We start from the raw sequence: 25,305 nt of genomic DNA on the forward strand, positions 1-25,305 counted from the left end.
AAATTGAAGAAACTAGTGAAAGAAGATTATATCCAGGCGAATCAAAGTAAAGAAATACTCCCAAAGGAAAATGTAAGTGTTCCTAAATTAACTGTCAAAATTAAAACACACAAACAAAACAAATGTAGACCAATCATAGACTTTAGATTCACATTGTTATATAGCCTGGAAATGTTTATTAAAAAGTTATTACAGGATATACAAAACTCGAAATATACAGTTAAAAATGCTGATGACTTAATATCAAGATTACAAAAAGGTGTAATCTTGCCTAATTATAAACTGATGAGTTTGAATATAACATCTATGTACTGTACATACCCTTCCATTACTAAAGATATGATTGTGAGCAGTCTATGTAAGTATGGTGTCCCTGATTATTTAAAAGATTTAATTATCTTCACATTAGATAATAATTACTTTACAGTGAAGGAAAAAAACTTTTATCGGCAAACAGAAGGTATTTCGATGGGTTCCGTAGTAGGACCAAAACTAGCCGAAATTTATATGCTGGATGTGGACATGTTTTTATCAACGTTAAATGGAGTTAAGTTTTTTGCAAGGTACGTCGATGATATTTTGATAGCGTGTGATAGTGCAGTAACAACAAATTTGCAAATTTTGCAACAAGCTAATAAAATTAATTTGAATATTAAATTTACTCAAGAACATGAATTAAATAATCAATTAAGTTATTTAGATATAACAATTAAAAGATTTGAAGATCATTTGGAATACTGTAAATTTGAAAAACCGTGTAATACGAGAAAAGTAATTAATTATAAATCATACTGTCCTTTAAATCAAGAATATAATGTATATCTGATGGAAATAACAAAGATTTTTTCTAGAATAACAAATATAGATAAAAGAGAGAAAGACATTGAAGATACACATAAGAAACATTACCAAAAAGATTACTAAATGATTGGTACCATAGATTCTTAGGAAACAGATTTAAAGTTAAACGTGCGTCGTCAAGAAATAACACAGTATGTATCATTTCCGTATATAAAAGGTATTTATGAAAAATATAATAAGTTTTTTAATAAAAAATTAATTAGATTGGCTCCATCCTTAAATAACAGGTTATCAAATATAATGATTATAAGAAGTACCAAAAAATGTTTATTAGAGGAAGAAGGTGTTGTTTATCGGATAGAATGCACGTGTAACAACCCTAGTTTTCACGTTGGTAAAACAAAACGAAGATTAAAGATTCGACTGTCGGAACATCTGGCTGCCGTAAGGTTAAAAATTAGTAATTCTCCTCTCTTCTAACATTATAATAGTAATAATTGTCAGATTAATACTAATAAATTAAAAATAATTTTTAAAGAAAAAAAAACAATGTAAAGCGAAAGGTAAAAGAACATTTCGCTATAATTATGCAGAACAATAATGTAAATTTAAATACCGGAATGTTAACAGCGGAATGCTGGGAATTTTTTGTTAACCATATAAGTGGCTCTTTAATGAGTTGACTGTCAGAATGTACACTGTGTACTATAAGCCCCACTGAAGAGGCCTTTGGCGAAATGCATTTGGGAAGCTTGTTCGTAATGTAAATAAAAGCTTTTTCTCTGCAAATTATTTTCTTTCTTTTTATACCATTTTTAACCTTTTTTTTGAAAGATTTTATAGTCATTATTGGCTTAATGTTTTAAAAATTGAAGTTATATATTATCCAAAAAGTCAGAAGAGAAAGAAAAATATTTTTTTTCGTATTTTACATTTATGTAAGAAGGAAAAAAAAAAAGAAAAAATTTCTGACTACATCGGTTTTTTATAATTATTTTGGAAGATTTATATTGTTTAAACGAATATCACCAGAGATAATATTAATATCAACGAAAATGCAACGATCTCTTTTAAAGCGTGAAAGACCGCCAATGAATCGATCTAAACCAGAGGGCAAAAGGAATCAACCATTCTCAACAAACTTCATTCTAATAACGGATTTTAACTTATACAGTGGATGATCGGTTAACGAACATAATCCTTTCCAAGACTTTGTTCGCTATCCGATCACCCACTGTACTCGGATAAATACACTGATAAAAATTTCACAGAGGAGGTGAACCCTAACTTAAATTTATTACAACAAAGTACTCAGTCTCTCAGGCGAGTCAATTAACTTGATGATCCTACTTAACAAACCGGACAAGTTATTAGACACCTCTACTACAGTTCTATGGAACAAAATCTCCAACTTGATAAATACTTCCAACGATAAACTTTTTAGTCAAATGTATATTATATAAGATCTTCATCTTATATATGAAAACATCCGTGAAACCAAAGAACAACAGAAAAAAATGAAGGAACAAATAAATAACCTGAAACAACAGGTCGACAAATTACAAGTAGAAAAGGACTATTCAATTTAAAATGGACTCTAACTAATGATTATCACTACAATAATATAATTATAGAGGAGAAGGTGGTATTCTGGAACCCCAATTACATTTTAGTGAATTGTATACAAGGTATCGTAACTACATTCACATTTTTTGTGCAAAAAGTACTGGTAACTATTAAACTAAATGTTCCTAATTGGATTTTTCGTTAGTGTAACTATAAGTATGGTTTTTGAAGGCTTTTGTACAAAAAGTCCGAAAGTAGGCTTAGAGAAAATCGGGTGGTAATAAGGTACCTTACCGTATATTTTCAAAAAATGCTTTAATGTAGCCAAAAACAAATAGGAAAGTACAAAGAATGTTAAATAATTACAAAATCATTTACTCCAATGTATTTTATCGAAAAAATGCTTTTATAATAGAAAAATATGACCTCCATCAACAATATATATTCCAGCAGCTCTTTTTCGATATTCTCAGGAAGAATTGACTTTCTACCTAGTGTCTTTTTCACAAATTGCTCCGGACGAATGTCTGCTTGCAAAGAGAGAGTTCGGAGGAGTTGAGTTCCATATTACTGTAAAAGCACCAATGGGGTCCGTATTTCACGCATCGCCATCTCGAATTAACTTATGTCTGTCGAGACCAAAATTTAAAAAACGTGAACATCACACAGATTAATATGTACCCCTAAGTCTCTGGAACGGAATACATGCACCAGTGAACCTACAACTACACGATTTATATTTTAAAAATAATTAAATTCACTTAGCATTCAAAACTTGCGAATTTTGGAAAAAAAAAAAAACAAATTTGCTGATTAAATACGGACAACTGTTTAACTGAAGTAAAACGGGTTTTCCCCTTGCTATGGATGTCTGCCTAGTTCAGTTCAGCAACAATCCGCTACAGTTCGCCTTTATTATCAGTTCGAAATGGGGTGGTTCCATAATACCAGCGGTGTTCCATAATACCTCCTTCTCCTCTATACAATTATCCTAACACCAAAACTATTTCTAGACCAGAAATTCATAACTTCATTACTACTTCGTTAAACTTGCAAAACACTGCAGAAGAAGATATCCTGGAAATAGTCCAATTAACTAAATCATCAAATTCAATTACAACACTAACCCTTGGCAATAATCATATTCGTGATCTTATTTTTTCTACCTTTGAAACAACAGAACCTGCTGGAAGATTGGGAAAATATGCAAATATCTCCCGGATTTAACAAAAAACTGAAGAATTAGACGAAAATACTTCCAACTTTTTATGATTTGCGAAAACAAAATCCTCCCGCCAAACTATGTAACGACACTTTGTTAATTTTTCACGTCCTATTATTATATAGTTTAAATACTGGAAACTTAGTCCATGTGGATACTTTTCTTCCTTTTTCCAGATTAACAAATACAGCAAGTTGATATGCAGGAAAACAAAACTACTATGAATAACCAACTTCTTTCTATTCTCAACTAGAATAGTCAAGGCCTCAAACATAAAATTTCACTAATTAATTCTTTTTATTCCAAACTTAAACCTGATATCATCGCAATAACAGAAACTTGGATAACCTCTGAAATAACTTATAAACATATATTTTTTTTTATAAATTTATAACAGAATCAGTAATGGCACACAAACCAACAGGCACAGGTAGTAAATGTTAACTTCTTTCTTCGAAACTTTCAGATTCCATCCTTAATTGTTCGGGCGAAATGTTGGACTCCTCCGAAGTATATCTTACAAGAAAAAAACGTAAATATCAAACATTGTAAAATAAAACTTTAATTTCTATTATTAATTTCTCACTTAAAAGAAATCTGACAGACTTTTATATTATTAGACATATAAATTTTAAATATACNATATAAACAAACGGACCCAGGTCGACCGAGTGGTGGTTTATGTATATTAATAAAAAAAATTGTAAAATAATACAAACAAAAAAAATCTGACTACTGCATTCTGTTTTTATTTCAATCAACAAATCTATTCTTGCAAATATAAATAATAAACTAATGTTCTTTTATATCCCTCCTGATGATCTAACAAATTTAAATGAAACCTTTAAATTAATTGATATCTGGCAACATACAACTGCCTATTCTATCGTATTTATAATATTTAATTAATAAATTTAGATTAAACTGGAAGAAAAGAATCGGCTCGAAGCGGGGATTCGAACCGGCAACGCACGCTTAGCGTGTGGATGCATTGTCTAGTTGCGCTACCCAGACCTTCGGTCCTATCTCCTCTTCCAGTATATATAAGTTTAAGATATAACCATTCCTAACGCCTCACTCTAGTGCCAAATTCATTTCTAATTTATAGTCATTATATCCAAATTTAGCCCGATCATTTACGGCAGTTGTTGGAGTATATTTGGTTATTTAATGTCACGTCATCACAATTCCAGGCTCCAATCCTAAATAATCTTTTAATTTAAGAAAAATATCACTTGACGACTGGATTTTAGAGGCGTTTTGCCGCTTTATATCGTACTTCTCCTGATGAAAATCGAGTCACGACGGTCATCTATCTAACTCTGCTTACGAAAAAAATTTTAATTGAACCCACGTGACTTCTGTTCAAGAACAGAAGTTAGTACATAGTTAATCGGGACCTCGGTCACTAACAAGTAAGACTTCCTTATCAGGTCCCGATTTTGATATGTCTAATTCCGTTCTTTAATTAATAAATGACAAACAAAAGTACAGTAAAACACTGGGAATATATAACTCTACATTTTAACAATTGCAGTTTAACTTTTATTCTTAACTATTTAATAACTAATGAATTTTTAATATATTATGAATAAATAAACGGTTAAGAAATAAGATGTATTAATATTATTGTTACTTACCGTACTGCAATCTACGTAAAGATTAAAAGAAGTTTTCAAAGCAACCAAGCTGGATTAGTTTGTATTGTAGATGGCGTGTTCACAAGAATCAATAAATCAAACATTAGTATGCAAGTAATCATTGGATTTCATTTTAAATTATTAAACCTCAAGTGCTGACTTAATATATAGCATAGAACTATCATTAGAATAGTTATTACTGCTTTCGTTGTTCGTCCTGCAATTTGCAGTAATGTTTGTTTATTCTACCAGTTTTCTTTCTCTATTAATCACATGCTTAAAGTAAGTTATATATTTTTTTCAATTTAATTTACATAAAAATGACGTAAAAAATAATTACATTAAATAATAAAATTGCTCAAAACTTCTATACCTTTAAAGTAAATAGAAAGTTCGGATCTATATATATATACACTGCGTTAATTTTCTTTTATATATATTGTCCTCTATCGAATGAGTTTAAAATTAAAAATTGCTTATTGTAAATCATCGCAATGTTTAGCAGCAATTTTAATTACATTTTTGATTTGTTAAATATAAAATATATGCTCTTCACTTTACTATTGTCTTGCACCTGTAAATCATGCTTTTCCTGTTAATAATAGAGTCATACCGGTCATCTCTCTCACTCTATTCAGAAGAAAAGATTTGAGTTGAAATAACGTGACTTCCGTATATGAGTGTAAGTTCGTACGTAATTAAACGAGGTCTCCTGCCGAAAGATTTCTGTATCTGCTCTCGACTTTCACCTATCTAACTTCGTTCTCGAGATAAAAGAATGGGAAACACACAGCTCCAGTGATAATCAATAGTTCTGCAATTTTCAAATTGCAGACAAAATATTATTTATAATTAGGAATAGATAATATAAACTTGACGTATTTTTACACATATAACAGAACACATTTATTCCTAAGCATGCTCTATATCCGAGTATGAATGTATGCTCATATACATTAAGAAGAATCAGCACTATATTCCCTAATCTACATGAAAAGACTTATATTAAAACTTTATATTTAATGCATCTGTATCTCTAATATTATTAATGTAATATTAAATTAGTAGTAATACTATATTAACAGAAACAGGTATAGTCAAGTTATAAAGAAACTTTATTAAAATCATATCATTTATAAAAATAAGTAGATGTAAATAATTCAGAGTATGTATAATTAGCAATTTTCTTCATATACAATTTACATTGTCAAGCATATTTGATGAGCATGTATAAAGTCATGCTTGAGTTACAACGGAATGTAGCATACAAGCATATTCACACAGCACGTATTTAATCTCTAATGATGTCAACTTGCAGACTCTTCTTTTATTAAGAATCGATAATAATTTCATACGTTCCCTTTAACTCTTTCTGCTCTACGGACATAAATAAGATCAGTTTTAATAAACCAGTATGGGTTTGATCAGGTCCACATTGGGGCAACCAGGTGGCAAAAGGTGGGCCATCCAGACAGACCAGCACATGAAAATATCTAAGGTTTTTTGACCTAGTTTCGAATTCGATCCTGCGTCTCTAGAGCAGTAGGCTGCCACCTTCACCAGTCGGCTGGAGGGTCGAAATGACAAAAAAGAATTAAATTATTTAAAAATATAATCAAACATTGCAGCCCAGCATTGTTAGGATGTCACAATAATTTTTGCTCGTTCATTTATTGGGCTCCGATTTTCAAATTACAAATCTATACGTTTCCACTGTCGTCTGTATGTCTATCCGTCCGTCCTTTGTTAATCTCGATAATGGAATTAGATAGATGAAAATCAAGACTGCATATAGAAATCATAGGGAAGGGAGACCCGAATAACTATATACGAACTTTCGGTCTGAACCAGAAGTCGCACGATTTCATTCAAAATTTTTATCAATACAATAAAATGAAATAAATAATGTCACTTCACCCTCTCAGGTATACACTATTCACGTGATATTACATTACCTGTGATAAAAGTCATGTGAATAATTAAGTAATCGTAAAGAAAGAGCAATCGCACTTTCAGATTCCGCGTCAAAAGTAATATTTACTTTTTAATTAATATATAATTAGGACCATAGCTTTGCATTGCGATGATGTCAGAATATTTACAGTTTTCTCTTTTGTTTTTTAAGTGCAACAAAAGATATTGAAATCATTCCTGCGGATTACAATCGTGACGTTCCACCAATGGTTAACAGTAAGTTAAACCAAGAATTTCGTTTTTAAATATTAGAAATTAATTAAAATGTATATAATTACAATAAATTAACAATAATTAAGAGACACTTCGATATTAATTGCACATTATGATTTAATTCATATATTTAATGAATTTAAACATCACTTAAACACGAATTTATTTATCGTGTTTTTTATTGTAAACTTATTTATACTAATCTTAATCAGTTTTAAAGTATTTAAATTAAATTAATTTTTAATACGTTTATATAATTTAAAAACTTACAATTCTACTTTATATTAAAAAACTTCTCTTGAAAAATGTAGAAATACACAGTAACAGAGACATTAATTGTCTTTTTAAAAATTTTAATACTAGGAATAAGTTTATAACGAAATAAAAAAAAACTATATAAAGATATTTATCGATGTTATAAAAATATTTTATTTTATAAAAAATAAAGATAATTATTATTAGATAATATATGTATTTTTATCCCTCAATCCTTCCTTCACCGAGGACTTTTCCTACTTTATCCGCGGAAAGAGATGAGGAACGACAAATCGCAGATGGATTACCCCCTATAAAAATCCTGTCCGTATTCGATCCCAGATCCTTCTGAGCGTAGACTTAAGACTTAATGCATTACATTATTTAGAATTAAATAATTTTTTCCTACAGATTTACCGGCATCTGTTTACGTTTCGTGTCAAATACTGGGAATTGATAAAATAAACGAAGCGACTATGGTAAGTCAAAAGGTTATTAATTAAAATAAATGGTGATTATAAAGTCTCGTTACATTTTTGTGAAAATGTAACAAAATTATATGTTGCAAGTCGTGTGAAATACGCCGATTCAAGAAGATGTAATCAATATGATTTGTGCATGTTTGGGTGGACTAACATACACAAATGTACCATCAAATCTTTCTCTTCTATAGCTTTCAAGAGATCGTGACACATTACTTCGCGGATTGCACAGTCTCTTTCTTCTTCCTGCATGCTGCAGTTTCTATATCTTGCACCGTTTTGTCTGGCATATTGGGTTTCCCGGAACGTTATGCATCGTATACTTTACACGAATCCTTGAATTTAGAAACCAACAGTCTGATGTTAGCCCTGATAGGAGCAGACTTTCTAATTTTCTGGGTGAAGTTTGTATTTCCGTGTACGTTAATCCACTAAAACATGTGCAAACAACAACGATTCTCTATTCTTGGATCGCCATGTTTCATACGACCTGTATACAAATGATTTTTTTTCACCATTTTTTAAATAAAAATGGATGGAGACTTTATAATCATCTTTTAAAATTATATAAAAATCGTTAATAAATGTATAAGTTTTATAATTTCGTTTGATTTTCAATATAATAATTATGGAATAATGTGAAATTTCATACAAGTGGCTGTCCTATGTACTTACTGTACATACCATTTAGTTCTGAAAACTTAATCACTACTTTATCCAACAAAATTATTGTTTTCTCTCATTAAGTGAAACAAACTTATAGCAATAAGAATTGGTTATATATTTAATTATACTGTATTTTTTCAAGCAAATATTATTTTATGCATTCGTTTAAACGGTTTAGAAAGCTTCACGCAACCACATTTTGCTCACGACTTAAACTTTCTAGACGTGATCGAAATGTATAACAATACTTAGAATAATTGATAATCAAACTGAAAAAATAAAATGTGCTGTTTATTTAGTTTCATAGCTGTTACGATTTTTAATATAATTAGAATAAAGTAGAAGCTATTTTAAAACACCTATTTCATACATTTCCAATTTTAACCGTGGATAAAATTACTTTGTTTCATATTTGGATAATTTGTTGTGCTGCACTTTTCAGATTGTAAACCTGTACATTCCCACTGTCGCATGTCTATGTGATTGTCCTTCGTTAATCTCGAGAATGGAGTTAGGTAGAAGTCCGGAAAACTCTATTGTTGCCAGGAAAAGTATGATGTACAGTACAGGGACAAGACACTACTAAAATCGAGACCACATATGGAAAGATTAGCTTCTGGAGGTTCCAATTAGCTATACACAAATTTCCGGTGCAAGCCGGGTGTTACTTAATTATTTAAATTAAAACTTAATTAAAAACTGCAGCCTTGAATTGTGACGAGGTGACAATGATATACATTCGAGTTTTACAGATACAACTTTAAAAGCAATAGCAAATTAAAGATATTTGTCATATGAACATTACTTATTATGACGTGATAAATTGTTAACTAATGTTGACCAATCAGTTTATATTAGTTAACAATGTCAAATGAAAAGAAACTCATCCGGTATATTCACTTTGGGAGTATCATGTTTACATATACTGTACCCATTTTCCATTATGATATTGAATATTTAGTTTCTCGTTTTTATGTGTTAAATATTTGCACGTGATAATTATTGAACAAGCGTTTTCGTGTTTCCAATATTTCTATTAGAAACAATATCCATAAAATTTTTACTTTATTTCTTAGAATGTTGACGCATTATAATTTATATATCTTCTATATATAGAGAGAAAGCTTATTTACACATCATATAGAGTAAATACACGCATTACACATATACGTATATATATAAATATTATAATATAAATTTTGAATTTTTTTTATATATACAATGCATGCATGAAATAAAGCAACGCAACACAAGAAATAGGGGTGGCTCTAGGAGAGATTTTTTTCTCTTTGCTAAACCGGCCGTTGTTTCGTTATTAAATATGTGAAGTAAACTAAAAAAATGCAATACAGCCATTCTATTATGCCGTTGTATTAGTCGGAGAAGTGTATCGGGGAATAACTACTAGTGTTCAATAGAGAGTTATCAATCGATCACTGAACAATTGTAATTGGCAGTGATAAGAAGAGACATATACCGTGCGTATAAAGTTAATCAAATACATGTATGTATTTCAAGTACAAGAAAATCTTTGGGAACTGCTCAAGCAATTTCAGATACTTTTAATTAAAATTAAATTAGTTAGTAGCAATCAAGATGGATTGCTGTATATCTCTGTAAATAGTATTAAATAAATAGACTTAAATTGTGTTCAAGAAGTCGTAAGATTTTTTTTTTTGACAATCCGGAAATCGGACGGCACGATTTGAACTTTACTATGGTATAGGTTAGATAGTTAAATATTAAAATATAATATAAATCCATATGTACAGTGCAGGGCATTAGTGAAGTGTATAATATCAGTGAAAACATGAATTTTATTCGTTTTAATGCAGAACTCTAAGAAGATCAGCCAGAAAGATCACAATGAAATACTATGAAGTAACACTACTACATTTTAAACAATGAAATGCTTTGAAATTAGAAAAAAGTCTAAAATATAATTTTATAAACTGGTCCTACAAACAAAGTAATACGCGAATTCATCAATAAATTCAAAATAACCTGATTTCTTCACGTTGTAGGCGAAAAAGTATTGGAACATCAGTACAAAATGTTAACTCATGCTCGCTGTTACATAATTTAATTTAATTATGTAACAGCGAGCATGAGTTGAAATGATGTAACAGGATGTTTATAATGTCCCTGTTCTTCTTTAGAGAAATAAATATAACGCTGTTACATAATTTAATTTAATTATGTAACAGCGAGCATGAGTTGAAATGATGTAACAGGATGTTTATAATGTCCCTGTTCTTCTTTAGAGAAATAAATATAACGCTGTTACATAATTTAATTTAATTATGTAACAGCGAGCATGAGTTGAAATGATGTAACAGGATGTTTATAATGTCCCTGTTCTTCTTTAGAGAAATAAATATAACGCTGTTACATAATTTAATTAAATTATGTAACAGCGTTATATTTATTTCTCTAAAGAAGAACAGGGACATTATAAACATCCTGTATTAATCTTTAAATAAATTCTGCTTTATTATGAATAATATAATTTCTTAACGAAAATTAAGAAGGAAAAGTTTTATTTTTTATTTCTTCGTTGCTGCATTCAGCGAAAATATTTCACGAAAGAGAATATGCTTGTTAAAAATAATCTATTTTTAACAAGCATCTATTTAATCTATTTTTATCTTTTTTGTTTTTATACAATCTACTTGGATCTTGTTTATAAGCGGAAAATAAAGCTATTTTGTTTTACTTCTTGACTAAGACTACCTCTCTCTTTGCTAATCAGAAAATACATCAGTATTATGTTGGTCCAAGTAAACAATATGAAAATAATAAACTACATTAGTACACTTTGGTAATTTCAAGCTTTTCAAACCTCTCACTTTCACTTTAACTTCAGAAATGTCGCTTAAAGTAATCAATATATTTATAACTTTTTCAGGATTTCCGTCTGATTTTGGGAATTGTTGCAGTGTGGAAGGATCCGAGATTGAATTTGAAAAAGTTTGTTACCAAAGGTTCTGTTATGTTTCCTAGTAATTTAGTGAACAATCTCTGGAAACCAAAATTTGGATTTCCTAATACCAAAATGATTCAAACGTTTTATGGCTCTTCGAAAATTACTTATGTAAAAGTTCTTCCGGACGAATCTCTGTTTGGGGGTATCAGGTATTTAAGAAGTAGTATACAAAATGTTAATTACTGTATTGTAAGCGATGTAAGACGCATTCCCGTTTTAGCCCGGGTATTTAGGAAAAATCATTTAGTGTATTTAAGTCGCCTCTCTCCTTTTTTAATTTAAAATTTTTTAAAATAGTATTATGATTTGAAAAAAGTAAAATTAAAATCTGTACTTTTATTTATCAGAGATAAAAGAAATTTTTCTAAAAGTAAGAATTTTGTAATTAAAGCTGTTGTTACATTATTCTACATCAATGTATACAAACCCTGTTAGCTATATCCCTGTTAGCTACATTATTCTATATCAGTGTATACAAACCCTGTCAGTGCTGGCCCGAGGCAAGTTTTAGGATGGAGCGAGATCCTATTATGGAACCCCGCCCACGCACTCGACCCATGCGCGTCTCAAAAGATAAGGTCATTCACATGCTGGCCACGCTCTTGCAATTAAAATATCGAAAAGTGAAAAAAATATTTTTTCCTTTAATTTTCTTTACCACTGAGGTGCCCCCTAGGACTTAGCGCCTGGAGCGGCTGCTCCGTTCGCCCTATGGTCGGGCCGGCTCTGGCTATAGTAAATAATAATACAGTAAGACCCTGCTTAACGCTGATTCGATATATCGTGGTCAGCTCGAAACCTAAAAAAAGCTCAAGATTTTCGCTGATTCAAATTATCGCGGAATTTCACTGATTCGTATATAATATGATTATTTACGAACACGAACCAATCAGCAAAAGGCGGTAATTCCTCGTAGCGCTGTACTTCACTTAAATCTATGTTTGTTTGGTGCAATTTTGGTAAAAATATAATACCATGGATGCCGTAGGAAATATCGACTTCGTTTAGCAAGAATTAACTGACGAATGCACGAACGATAGGAGATCTCTAATTCACATGTAACAGGAAGGACAATTTATTGAGCCTATATTTTGGACAAAAGTTGCGTCACACATGTCAAAAATACAGTAGTTAACAATTTTAATTATAACATTTATTAATTAAAACTATAATATTTTCTGTATTTTCTTAGCATAAGGTTGCTGTTGAGAACAAATCACACATGAACACTTTATTTATAATATTTATAATTTATAATAAATTTATAAATTTAATATTTTTATTTTCAGAATGAATTTTTTAGTTGACTGTCCAATGAACCTGCATGATTATCCAGCTGATATTCAGATTTGTCGGTTTTTACTAGGTATAAGTAAGTCATTCATTATTACTTTTGAATAATAAAGAGATGTTTACGTATTTGAATTAATTCATTTAATACTTTTCAAGCTATAGTGAAAAATAAATATTTCACTAATTTTGAACTTCCGAAAATTCGTAATTATTGATTCCAATTATAAAACTAAAAAAAATCCAGTAACGAGTTGTATAACTTTACCGGCTTCACCAGGAAACTTGGAAACACGGACTTTTATCTCACTCCATCAATGCAAACCAGTTTAAAAGTTATGGAATTAACCAATTTTATAATTTATGAATAACTTTCATTCTTGCACATGATTAGTTTCATCGAACTTTACACTCAGAAAGTAAATTGATTAGTAACTACATAATGTTCTGTATTTGTATATAAATTTATATGTATATTTTAGGTAGACATTCAGATAAAGAAATCCTGCCGAAATGGATGGGAGAAAAAAATAGTCCTTACAAAAAAGTTGGTAAAAGCATACACGTCAGACATATGAATTTATTAACATACGAAATGGGTGAAATTAAAGCTAAGAAGGTGACTCAACGATGGCTGACCGGTATGTGTTACTTGAATATCCTCTTCTCGACAAACTAAGCATATAACATACAACCTTTGCCAATGTTCGACTGCTATCATGAATTCCTCTACATTTATTTCAGGTAACTACACTACATTAATTGCCGAATTTCAATTTAAACGACGGTTGACCGGTAACCTGATGAATATCTACATCCCTAGTACATTAGTGGTCATGCTGTCATGGCTCTCATTTTGGATCGATGTTCACGCAACACCCGCACGCATTACTTTGGGTGTGACTTCAATCCTGACTTTAGTCACTCATTTGGTCCAGTCCAGAAGCTTCGTGCCTCCTGTCGACTATTTGAAGGCTCTGGATATTTGGTTTATATTCTGCATCGTTCTGATATTTTTATCTTTACTGGAATATGCTCTAGCTTACCAATACGCCATCAAAATGAAAGAGGTACTGTACGTTCAAATCATTTTATTATCTGAAATAAATGATAGTAAATAAGGTTTGATACTCAGATTTACGAGAATCTGTTGTGTATTTCAAGTAGCGTAATAAGATAATATTAGTTGTGCCTAGCAAAGTATTTACTGTAAGAAATTATTCTAATTCATAAATAAACAGAGAAAGTAAAGAATCAAATCAATTTATTTGTATAAAATTTACGAATCTAATATTTTTAAAAGTTTCCGATGTGCAGCATTAGCACTTTAACGAATTGGAAGCACAGGTGGGGGAAAAAGTAACTTAAAACCCCTGCTACAGAATATAGGACGTACTGTATCCCATTAATGTACATCATAGCATATCAAGCATATCATATATTGTAACGTTCATAACTCTAACCGTTGTTCCGAGGTTTAAACCGAGGTTGCTCAATAAAACATTGCAACAATCCTTTAAAAAATTCTGATCCTAAGTGATGCGTCAGACAACCAGACTCATTTTCAGTTTCGGAGTAGCATAGCATTCAATTTGGCCAATTATAACAACACACCTGAATTTTTTGCCAAGCATAAATTATTTTATTCTCAAACGTTTTCAGCCTACTTATTATAGGTCGTCTTCAGGCTTATGATTACGGTTCCAAAATAAAACTCAACGTTTTTCGAATACGTTTCATTTTAAATTTAAAATATTTTTACAATAATTATGTAATTTTTACTCTTNTCAGCCTACTTATTATAGGTCGTCTTCAGGCTTATGATTACGGTTCCAAAATAAAACTCAACGTTTTTCGAATACGTTTCATTTTAAATTTAAAATATTTTTACAATAATTATATATCTAATAATATAAGCCATTGATCGCGTGTCAGTATATCTGTAACGGTATGCTTAGGACGCCCACTAGGGCGCACTAGCGATGATTTTAAAATAACAATAAATTATTATTATTTGTAATATGAATTTATTATTTATAATTCGGAATGACACCGCTGCTGCTAGAACTCCTTTCCCGTGGGGGGGAATAAATTACCCTCTCCCACGGAGGAAATAAATTCTCCTCTCCCTCGGGGGAATTCCCCCACGGGAAGGGAAAAACATTTCCCATTGATATGAATTTTCACTAGGGAGCGGCCCGGGTTACTAGTATTAAATAAATGAAAAAATAAACCAATACAATAAATAAATAAATAACAGTAAATAAAATAAATTAAATAGCATAAATAAATAACACGGTAACAAGGCTAAGTATTATACTTAGCCTTGTTACCTTGTTATTTATTTATGCTATTTATTTATGCAACTACAAGCTTTAAACGTTTTTAATTCCCATGCTTTTTCTATCATGTGCCGGTACTTCCATGCTGTTGGAAGCGTATTAGCATGCTTAGCATTTAGGCAACGGTTTTTCATTTTACTTTTATATATTTCCATTTTTTCCATTTCTAATGCAATGGATGGAATTGTTTTAATGATTTTTGCCTCATCCCATTTTACATTCGCTCCTTCTGTCTGCGCCATGATTGCTAAAATAGTGTTGTTGTGTCCTTTATTAACGTTGTATCTGTGTTCTCGTATTGCTAAGTTTCTGGTTACACCTACATTATCCTTTACTATTCCTAATTCTTGATTCTCAAATGGTATTTTATAAACTCCAGCTTTCTCTTACATTTTTACGTTGTCTTTATCATTCTTTATTAAGTTATAGATGTTGGGTGCTCTTTTATATACTATTCTTGCGTTTTTATATTTGCCTTTATGTTGTCTGTAATCTTTGACCAGGCCTTCTATTGTGCGCGGTTTTGTATCCTAGATTTGTTGCGATTCTTTTAATTCCACTAATCTCCTTAATACAGTCCTGAATGTTAGTGCAGTATAAAAACGCTCTTCTAATAAGCACCTTAAATGCTGATAACTTGTAATTGTTATGCCTTTTTGTCCTTTTTTTTATCTATTTATAATTTATTTTGTATACTAGTACTTTCTATATATTAACAGGACTTATTATACTGGGAAATTATGGATGCAGATATTTAGTCTTACAGTTCAAAAATAATGTTCTTTATTTAGTTCACAGGTGAATTATAATAAGTCCTGTTAATATATAGAAAGTACTAGTATAAAAAATAAATTATAAAGCTGATAACTTGTATTTATATGAATCGTTGGACCAAGATGGTATATATAGGGGAGCATGCGTGGGTTTTAAATACATCGCTGTTTGTACATTTTTGTTTAAATTTTATATCAATGTCTTAAAAATGGAGATGACTATAGTTTTTTGTTCTAATTTTAGTTTTATCTATATCATTTATGGGAAAGTTTCATCACTTATTTGAAGATTTAGAAAAGTATGACGTAAATTTCCTGTTAAACAAAAGGGTAACCCTTCACTTCTTCTATCAAGACGTCTATAATGGGTATGAAAATCATCAGAGGAAACGAACGGCATTCTTAAAAACACGTCGAGCGATGTAGCCCATTTCCGGCGGAAATTTAACAGTTATTAGAGAGATAAATGTGTAGAAAGATTAATGTGTGTACGCGCACACGCAAAAAGACGACTCCAGATGTAATTCACCTTTTTCTCCCCACCTCCTTCATTTCCGTATTGTAAACATTAATACCATCAATATTTCTTATACACACTTAAACGAAAGACTTCGGCCGTGCACAGAGTGTTTAGCTGACGGAAAAATGGGGCGGAAAAGAAAGAAGAAGGAGGGAGAGGAGAGTGACAGTAGAGAAAAATAGAATCCCTCTGAACAGCGTACGTACGCTTTCTGCTCCCTCTAAGTTTAATATTGGCGTGCAGTTTTAGGCTATAAGGACATAGATCCCCGAAAGGTCTAAAAGAAAACCCGAATGTAGCGAACACCAATAATTGAGTGCCATAAGCTAAGAGTACGTATTAGTGTTAAGTGGCTGTTAGTAGAAGTACTTATAAATCGTTAAAACTAAATTGAAACTGAACGCGAGCACGAATCTTAGGACTAACTAACTGCTAAACAAACAGCGCGAAAGAAATAACCGAAGACAAAAACAAAACAGATTACACGAATGCACCGACAAAAGACAAACTAGAAAGACCCCAATTTTTTTAGTAATTCTTATACATAGAGTTACCATGCCAAATTTCGTTTCTTAATCTTTACTCTATCCTGAGATATTAAACAAAATAGACTGGCGGCTAATTACAGAACGATTCCGTAACCGTAGTTCAATTTTTTACCATAAGATGTCGCTACTTGGTGACGTCAAGAAGCTAGTAGACAGGCATAATTGTATTTTTCGGTCGGTTGTGACGTCACTGAATCACGTGATGGAACGCAGTCGGTGTTAATAAACCATGGTTCGAAAGTGAATAGGGGCGTGGTGGTATTTTATCGTCATTTTGTTTTATCATTGCCGAATTAAAAAAATATATAAGTGAAACAAAAGGCACAGAGTTAATTTATTACAAACAAAATTTGCTACTGTTCGTTTCTTGAACGGCAAACTTTTCTTTTGTCTAATATTCAATGCTTATATTGTAGCTTTAAAAGATGACCATTGTTCATTTTTTAACAAAATATTTAAAATTATACAGTATATTATAAAAGTTATTCTACAGAATATGTAAACTTTTTTCCTTAAATTCTTTTTTCTCAAGATTTTCCTGCTGAATTTTCAATCCCTTATTCGAAATTTTTGTTTTCTTTTGTATTATTTAATAAACTTATTCATTGTTTCTTAGAAGTAATTTAAACGTTTTATATTAAAAAAAATTGCAATGTTTTATTTTATAATTAATGTGAATGGTTGTCTCTTTAATCCGAAAATATTTCTCTGGGTAGACTATCTTACATCAAGTCAGGTCCAGAAACTCTTTTATTGTATTTTCAATTCTTATGCATTTCGAACTGGTTTCATTTTCCAGTTCCTCTTCAGTGCTCTACAATTACAACTACAGAATTATAATTACAGATTTTGAGTTTACTAAACTACAAATTAAAAATTAAAATGCGTAGAGATGTCAAATAACACAACGGAAACATTATTACTAATACCTTTAAGAACTTTACACACTTCTTTTTTTCCGAGTTACATTCATACAATACTTGTATTTATCATATAAAATTATCTTTCTTGGCGTAAACCGTAATATGATTAAACAATCTCTATAAATAATAATAATACAATCATAAAACCTATTTACAAGTAATTAATATAAAAACCTCTTTAAAAAATCTTTTTATATTTAACTGGTTATATATGATATAGAAAAGTAAACAAATATGTATATGTAAAATAATTTTAAAAATGTCCAATTGTTTTTAATTTCCGTTTTAACATTATTTTGATGGTATCAATTAACATTATTACAAATCCAAAAATTTTATTATTCTTTCATACTAATGCTACTGAACAGAATAGAATCAGTAGTCTTTTGAATTTGGTAGTTAAAATCCATCAACAAATTATCATCATCAGTGAAATATTAGTGAACTTTTTTGTAGTCTCATTTAACCGATCTGCAATGATTTATTTGAATTTTAGCCAAGAAAAAGAGCTATTCATAAGAAAGATATTTTCTTTATAAAAAAAGATTTATTGAAAATTACACATTTGCAACATTTTTATACACACAATCCGTTATTGAAAGTTTTCTTTTTGTGGGTACCGTACATTTCTGAATTGAGTATAATCATGATCCCATGTGCCAGATCCGCACGAGTAGAATTTATAAATTCCATGAGTTTTTAAACAGTACGACACAGTTATCTTTAGTTGGTTCTCAATTCCTCTGTGGCTTTCCATTCGTAGAATTCTGTCAAATACATAATATTTTCATTTACTACTGAATGAGCTGTTATAATTGTTTATATTTCTCCAAATGTTCTGGTAATCGAAGGAAAGTAGAAAATCCTTTAGAACATGAAGTCTCACGACAGAATATAGTCTTTTCCTCCACCAGGACTTGCTTATGCACTAACCTTACATGCTTGATAGTAAGATTTCCATTTGAGAAGTGCCTATCGCAATAACAAGTATTTTCTGATATATCATTCAATGCAATATTCTCATAACGATTTCTTAACAACGTAGCAGGAATACAGTACCAATTATCGATAATAAAGTATGGTTTTAAAGCTAAAATATCAACAAAAGAAAATTCCAAGCACACCTAAGGTATACGCTACCTAAACGTCATGACACTAGCGGCATCTCGTGGTAAAAACTAAAACTACGGCTACGGAATCGTTTTGTAAATAGCCGCCAGTCGAAATAGACACATGCATCCATAAACGCAAGGAAGCTCGCACATATATCCTGAAAATATTTCCTTTTTTCTTCTTACTTTTTTCAGTTCAGTGCGTCTGAAAACATCGATATTTTCAAAAGACCCGGTATATCAAATTATACAAGATTACAATACTTTCTCCTATTATGTTACAATATAACAACGTGGGAAATAAATCTACCCGATGAAATATCCTGACGTTCTATGAAGGTTGATTTAAGTTCTTTCGTGCAACATCTAACGTGCAGGAAAAAGACCAGTTTGACGTCATATTTATGATAAGCAAAGCATTGGTAATTCTGCTGCACGATAGAAGTAACACGCAAGAATTTAAATCCATCTTAAAGTTAAAGAAATCCAATTACAATATAGAAGGGGAGCCACTATAACCCGGAAATTTATAGAATACGACATAATATGCCTCTGTCTCTTAAGCTTCTCATATCTCTTCTCGACTTTCAACTATCTAATTCTATTCTTGAGATAATGAAAGGGCAGACACACTGACGCTAGTGGGAATTTATAGGTCTGTAAACTATTAATCGCAGTCCAATAAGTAAAGTTCTTTCTCTTAATAAAATCTATAATAATAATACGTACTTCAAGTACTTGTTCTATCCATCTTCACTACGTAAAAATTTCTTATAATTAAAGATGCTAATACTTCTAAATTTGTAAATATGTAAAACACTACCACGTATATGACATAATTCTATCGATAGTTTTTTCTGTATACATTATATTAAAATGTTTAGATATAAAAATTTATATTTCTATTATTTTTTTATATTTCTAATTTAAATTCTTATTTATTTTTCAGAAAAAAGAAACTCAGGTTTATTCGTTAGCTTCCCATCCAAAGAAAAAGAAATCGGGAATGATTCGGAGATGGTTGTGGCACATAAAGGATATAAAGAACACTCTGATTGATTCAAAGCACGTAAATCCTTACGATAAAGTTTCCAGATATATATTTCCCTTTGCATTTATAAATTTTGCAAGCTTATATTGGATATATTATCTGAGTCACAGACTTGCCTACTGAGAAACACACGACTTCTTCTTCTTCGTTCTTAATCCAGGAAGCCTGGGATGGGCAATGGACCAATGGCCTCCATCTCTTTCTATCTTTCCACCACTCCTCTACAAACACCATTGTCCTTTTTCTTAGGTCTTCAGCTATCTTGTCCATCCATCTATTACAGGGTCTTCTCCTAGGTTTTCTCTCCTCCATGTCCTTCTCCAATACCAACTTTGGTATTCTATTGTCTTCTATTCCCTTGGTATGTCCAAACCATCTCATACTAATTTGTTCTATCTTCTTCATATTTTTCATTCCTGTTCTATCCCTTATTTCTTCATTCCTTGTCCTGTCTTTTCTGGTCTTACTCAGCATGCTCCAGAAGAATTTCGTTTCTGCTGCCTATGTTTCTGCTGTCTTTTCTTAATTTTGAGAACGGAATTAGATAGATTAAAGACGAGACCAGATATGTAAACCAGAAATTTCAATGACAGCAATTATGAATTACTCAGATATGTAATATTTTTGTAATTTTTAATTGCTGTCACTGCAAAATTGATATTAATGCATTTGATATTGTAATATATATATAAAATAGAAATTGCTTTACCGGCAATCCTTTGTGTTAATAAATATGTGGAGGCCAGAAATTCGAAAGTCGGACTGCAACACTCGTTCACAGCACGCGAAATTCATTGTATCGCTCAAAAATGTAAATGTTCGATACGGTTGCTCTGACCATGTATAATAAAGTTTTTGTTACAGTTCGTGTAGTGGTGAAACTTGATTCAAATTTGGATCTCGCGGACGCGTTAGGATTCGACTACTTACTGAAGGAGATCGGTGGATAGAATGCCAAAAATAAATTATGGAAAATTAGCAGATGAGCCCAGAGTTGCTCGAACAAAAAAATAACAACAGCAAAGATTAAGGTTGTTAGATTATTTCGTATTCTAATCCTTATATTATACTATATTATTGTATTTAATTTATATAACTGCACAGGTTATCTTACGTAAGAGTTTATCACACCGACCGAGTGACCAATCTAACACATTTAAACAATTTTTTAAATTTTGTACAGTAGAGGAATATAGAATTTTTAAAATGTGTTAGATTGGACATTCGGTGTGATAAACTCTTACGTAGATTAAGCTTTATAGTTATATAGCCGATCTTACCCGTTTTCATCGGGTGCAAGAATTAGGCCCTCCCCTTTTCCGGGCTAATTAAAAAATTTTTACTTGTTTTCCTTCTTGTTTATCTCCGTGTTTTCTCTTCTCTCTTCAGTTCCCTCTGACTTAAGTCTTCCACCACCTTATCTTTTCATCGCAGCTTTGGCCTTCCTGTTTTCTTCTTTCCTTTTACTAACAGTTTTCCGACCCTCTTTCCAATGTAATCTTCACTACTTCGCTCTACGTGGCCAAACCACCTCACACTACATTGTTGCATCTTCCTGATCAAAGGGTCCATCTTAACAGAACCTCTAATAAAATTGTTCTTTATTCTATCCTTCCTTGACACTCTACACATCCATCTCAACTCTCCTCTCCTCCACCTTCATCTTTCTTTCTTGGGCTCATGTTATTGCCCATGTGTCAGCCCCATATAACATTGTAAGTCTAATACATTTGGATTGTAACCGTCTCGCCAGACGAACGTCAAGTTGTTCGCACAGGCAGTCCGCTTGAGAAGAACCCGGCTATTACAGTTTTTATCATCGCGTGTAATACGCGATGATAAAAACTGACATAACTACGCAGTAAGTCACGAACACCAACAAACAAACAAAATGGAAGTTTTTGTCAGAAATAAATACTTTTTCTTACCATATATCTAATAACAGACAGATGTCACTGTCTCTGCAGATGTCTTTTTTTATTTCTCTATTGACAGTCCGACACGTGTTCCGTAGCCATCTTGTATTTTCTCGCGAGTGTGGGATTGTGAGAAGTCTCTAATGACTGGATCTAATTTCAAGAACTCTCTTGAGTCGATTGCGATTGAACCCAAGGACTTTAAACTACAGTAGTAGTATATTGTCCTTGGATTGAACCTCTTTTAGTCGAGATTGAAACGGTCGAGAGAGGTCGCACCAACGCATAGTGCCGACCTTGATCGTAATCTAGACTGAAATACTCAGTGCGAACTGGGTATAACGGTGTACCAAATTTCAACTTTCAACTCCTAATCGTTTGGGCTTTGAGCTTAATACTTATTATTATCATCAACCCATTTCGATTATATTACAAGACAGAAAATAATATTAATTGTTTGTCTGATGTTAATCTTGATCATTTTATTTTTAAACTCTGATAGTCGCGAGTAGAATCTTTGAAGTTAGTAGATTTGAAATATATTTTGTGTAAATGATTTTCGGAATAAGGTCCATGAATTTTCTGAAATTTTCATATAACACATTTTAAAAAAAATACAAGATTTTTGCTACAAAACGGAAAATTGATGAAACGTTTAACGAAATAATCATAGAGAAAAATATTTATATATGTTTATAAGATCCCGCTTAAGATATGAAACATGACGCCTTTATCTCTTCACCCGGTGATCTTTAATCACCGAAATTTACCAGCACCAATAAACAAATCTTCCTGCATAACTTCAGGAATCTTCGACAAAAAGCACGGGAGTTATTAAGGTTCTAATAGAGTGAACAAAATCGTGCCTTTCTGTTACGGCTAACGGGAATCTTAGCCAGGTACAAGTTCAAAGTGATGAGTCCGTACCCCAAGGTTCAAATCTATTCTGGAGTATACGTTCGTTCTTCTTGCTTCTCGCACTTCGACGTCCTCACAACCAGAGACCAAACCAAAAAGTAACTGACCCTGCGGTTCCTCTCGTACCGCGCAGGATTACTACCGCAACGACTTCCGTTTCCGCGGTTAGGGGTCTTCTGCCTTAGGGGCATTTAGTTATAATCCCACGAACAATAGCTTCGCGCCACTGGCAACTCGACCAATCACATGTACAGTACAAAGTGTCCGTTACACTTTCACATACATACATACATACATACATACATACAAAAAAAAACTCCGAATTTTCGGCATTTCTCGACATTTCAAGGTGTCCTGAGTCTAAGAATGTAAAAATCTTGAACATCATGTCTATATAGGTGTAGGCCTATATACTTTTCGTTATTCGCTATTATTATTCCGTATTAATTACACTATAGATGATAAATCCAGCAATTATTACGCTATTAATTATTAATTACTTTATACTCAATGATTAATAAAAGTAATATTTTTAGTTATAATTACTTAATGAGGCCGAAAACATCAAAACTGAACAAAATCCCAATAATTACAACGAAAACCTGAAATTATTACATTAAATTTCAGTTCATTTTTTTTCGTTTATTGTGAAAAGTTTAAATTATAGACAAAAGCGACGATGTTTATTTAATGTATGTAAATAAAATACATGTATGTAGAACTTTTTATACACGTGGATGCCATATCAAAATAATAAAACACTTTCCACGCAACTACATAATTTTTCTTTAAAATAAATGAATGGCCAAATAAGAATTACGGGATATTTTCAGGTACAGTACAACACGGATTCTACTGTTCTAGAAAATAACAAACTGCGAAATTTCAATAAAATTTCTTGAACAAACAAACGATAATCTCAGCCTTATTTATATAAATAAATAAAATCATTAACCGAATTAGTAATGATTTACAGGTTAATTAACAGGTTATTGTTTCTATCTTTATACAAGAAGAATAATAATAACAACAAGAACATATTTAAATATGGTATTTAGTGAAAATTATATTAAATTATTAATATTGGTAAAATTTTCACAATCATTAAGAAATTCTCAATAAATTTAACTATAATCATTATAGATATAACTGTATTAAACAGTTTAGAATACAAAATTAACAAGCATATCTCATGGCTTTGTCATCCATAAAGCATTGAGTCGTGAGATATATTCTACCAATTATACATGTTCGACTTTATCAGCAAACCGAAGTATCGTTATTATCTCTCTCTCTTGATTGGACAATTTCAAATAATTATCACATATTTTTATTTAAAACTTCATCGTAATTTGCATACATTTTGATATTAATTATATACGCATTTAAAAATTTCCTAATTCTATCTCTATATATAGTAATTTTTGATGAAAATAATTCTTATTTACGCAGCGATACTAATGCTAGGTTTCCGTTTTTATATTTACTTATTTTTTCTAAAAAGTAGTTTTCTTGAACTAAAATGAAAAGTTTTCATGTGACGTCCACACTGGTAGGGCAAAGAATAATTCAGCAATTTGTATTTATTAGGTCATAAAAACTCAATAATGTTTGTTTACGTAAATAACTCTTTTAATAATTTTTTCTCAATAAAACTGAAATTTCTAAATTATAGACTAAACAGTTAACCGCATTTTACAAAATACAGCGTTAATTGACACAATAACTTAAGAATCGGTTGAAGCAGCATTGTATAAGTTAGATGCAAAGAATTGCATCATTCATATTATGTGAGGAACCGGACCTAACAAATTTTGAGAGAAAATTCAGTTTTCGTGTTTCGAAAATTTTTCCTTTTTTTTATTATCGGAGAATGATCACATCTCTCTCCGGAGTCGTTTTCTTTCCCAGGGAACTCATCAGATGTGTCACTGGGAACTACTATTAGAAATTCTTGATTGGTTGGAAAAAATAACGTGATTTGAAGATATAAAAAGGAATGACTCAAGGACAAGGAGTCGTCGAGAGAGTTCATGAGAGTATCAATTAAGTGCCCTGAAACCCCCAAGAGGTGTCGTAGACAAGATTTCATACTCTGTGGTGTTTG

At 31.2% G+C, this 25,305-nt stretch overlaps 3 protein-coding genes across 3 annotated transcripts; 2 read left to right on the forward strand and 1 right to left on the reverse strand.

Annotated features, from left to right (window-relative positions):
* The first annotated feature begins 468 nt into the window (after nucleotides 1–468).
* Nucleotides 469–13,206, forward strand: LOC111636304 (gamma-aminobutyric acid receptor subunit beta-like). The gene is made up of 4 exons (XM_023381522.1): nucleotides 469–563; nucleotides 1,065–1,245; nucleotides 11,728–11,954; nucleotides 13,095–13,206. Exons 1-4 carry the CDS (start codon nucleotides 469–471, stop codon nucleotides 13,204–13,206), a joined length of 615 nt encoding a protein of 204 aa, XP_023237290.1.
* Nucleotides 13,207–13,598: 392 nt separating this feature from the next.
* Nucleotides 13,599–20,372, forward strand: LOC111636305 (glycine receptor subunit alphaZ1-like). The gene is made up of 3 exons (XM_023381523.1): nucleotides 13,599–13,736; nucleotides 13,840–14,208; nucleotides 20,263–20,372. The coding sequence occupies exons 1-3, from the start codon at nucleotides 13,613–13,615 to the stop codon at nucleotides 20,370–20,372; spliced, it is 603 nt and encodes a 200-aa protein (XP_023237291.1). The 5' UTR covers nucleotides 13,599–13,612.
* Nucleotides 20,373–20,445: 73 nt separating this feature from the next.
* LOC111636306 lies at nucleotides 20,446–20,838 on the reverse strand. The gene has a single exon (XM_023381524.1). It carries the CDS (start codon nucleotides 20,836–20,838, stop codon nucleotides 20,446–20,448), a length of 393 nt encoding a protein of 130 aa, XP_023237292.1.
* Between the last annotated feature and the right edge of the window lie 4,467 nt (nucleotides 20,839–25,305).

This window comes from Centruroides sculpturatus, unplaced genomic scaffold, assembly GCF_000671375.1.
Source record: "Centruroides sculpturatus isolate CEXI.00-Female unplaced genomic scaffold, Cexi_2.0 scaffold936, whole genome shotgun sequence".
NCBI lineage: Eukaryota > Metazoa > Arthropoda > Arachnida > Scorpiones > Buthidae > Centruroides > Centruroides sculpturatus.

Coding starts and splice junctions, on each gene's coding strand:
- LOC111636304 (XM_023381522.1), top strand. CDS start 469: ATGGGTTCCGTAGTAGGACCAAAACTAGCCGAAATTTATATGCTGGAT. Junction 1,246..11,727: donor TGTCGGAACATCTGGCTGCC/GTAAGGTTAAAA, acceptor TAACTTTTTCAG/GATTTCCGTCTGATTTTGGG. Junction 11,955..13,094: donor TCTCTGTTTGGGGGTATCAG/GTATTTAAGAAG, acceptor TTTTATTTTCAG/AATGAATTTTTTAGTTGACT.
- LOC111636305 (XM_023381523.1), top strand. CDS start 13,613: ATGGGAGAAAAAAATAGTCCTTACAAAAAAGTTGGTAAAAGCATACAC. Junction 13,737..13,839: donor GACTCAACGATGGCTGACCG/GTATGTGTTACT, acceptor CATTTATTTCAG/GTAACTACACTACATTAATT. Junction 14,209..20,262: donor ATTATCTGAAATAAATGATA/GTAAATAAGGTT, acceptor TTTATTTTTCAG/AAAAAAGAAACTCAGGTTTA.
- LOC111636306 (XM_023381524.1), bottom strand. CDS start 20,838: ATGCTGAGTAAGACCAGAAAAGACAGGACAAGGAATGAAGAAATAAGG.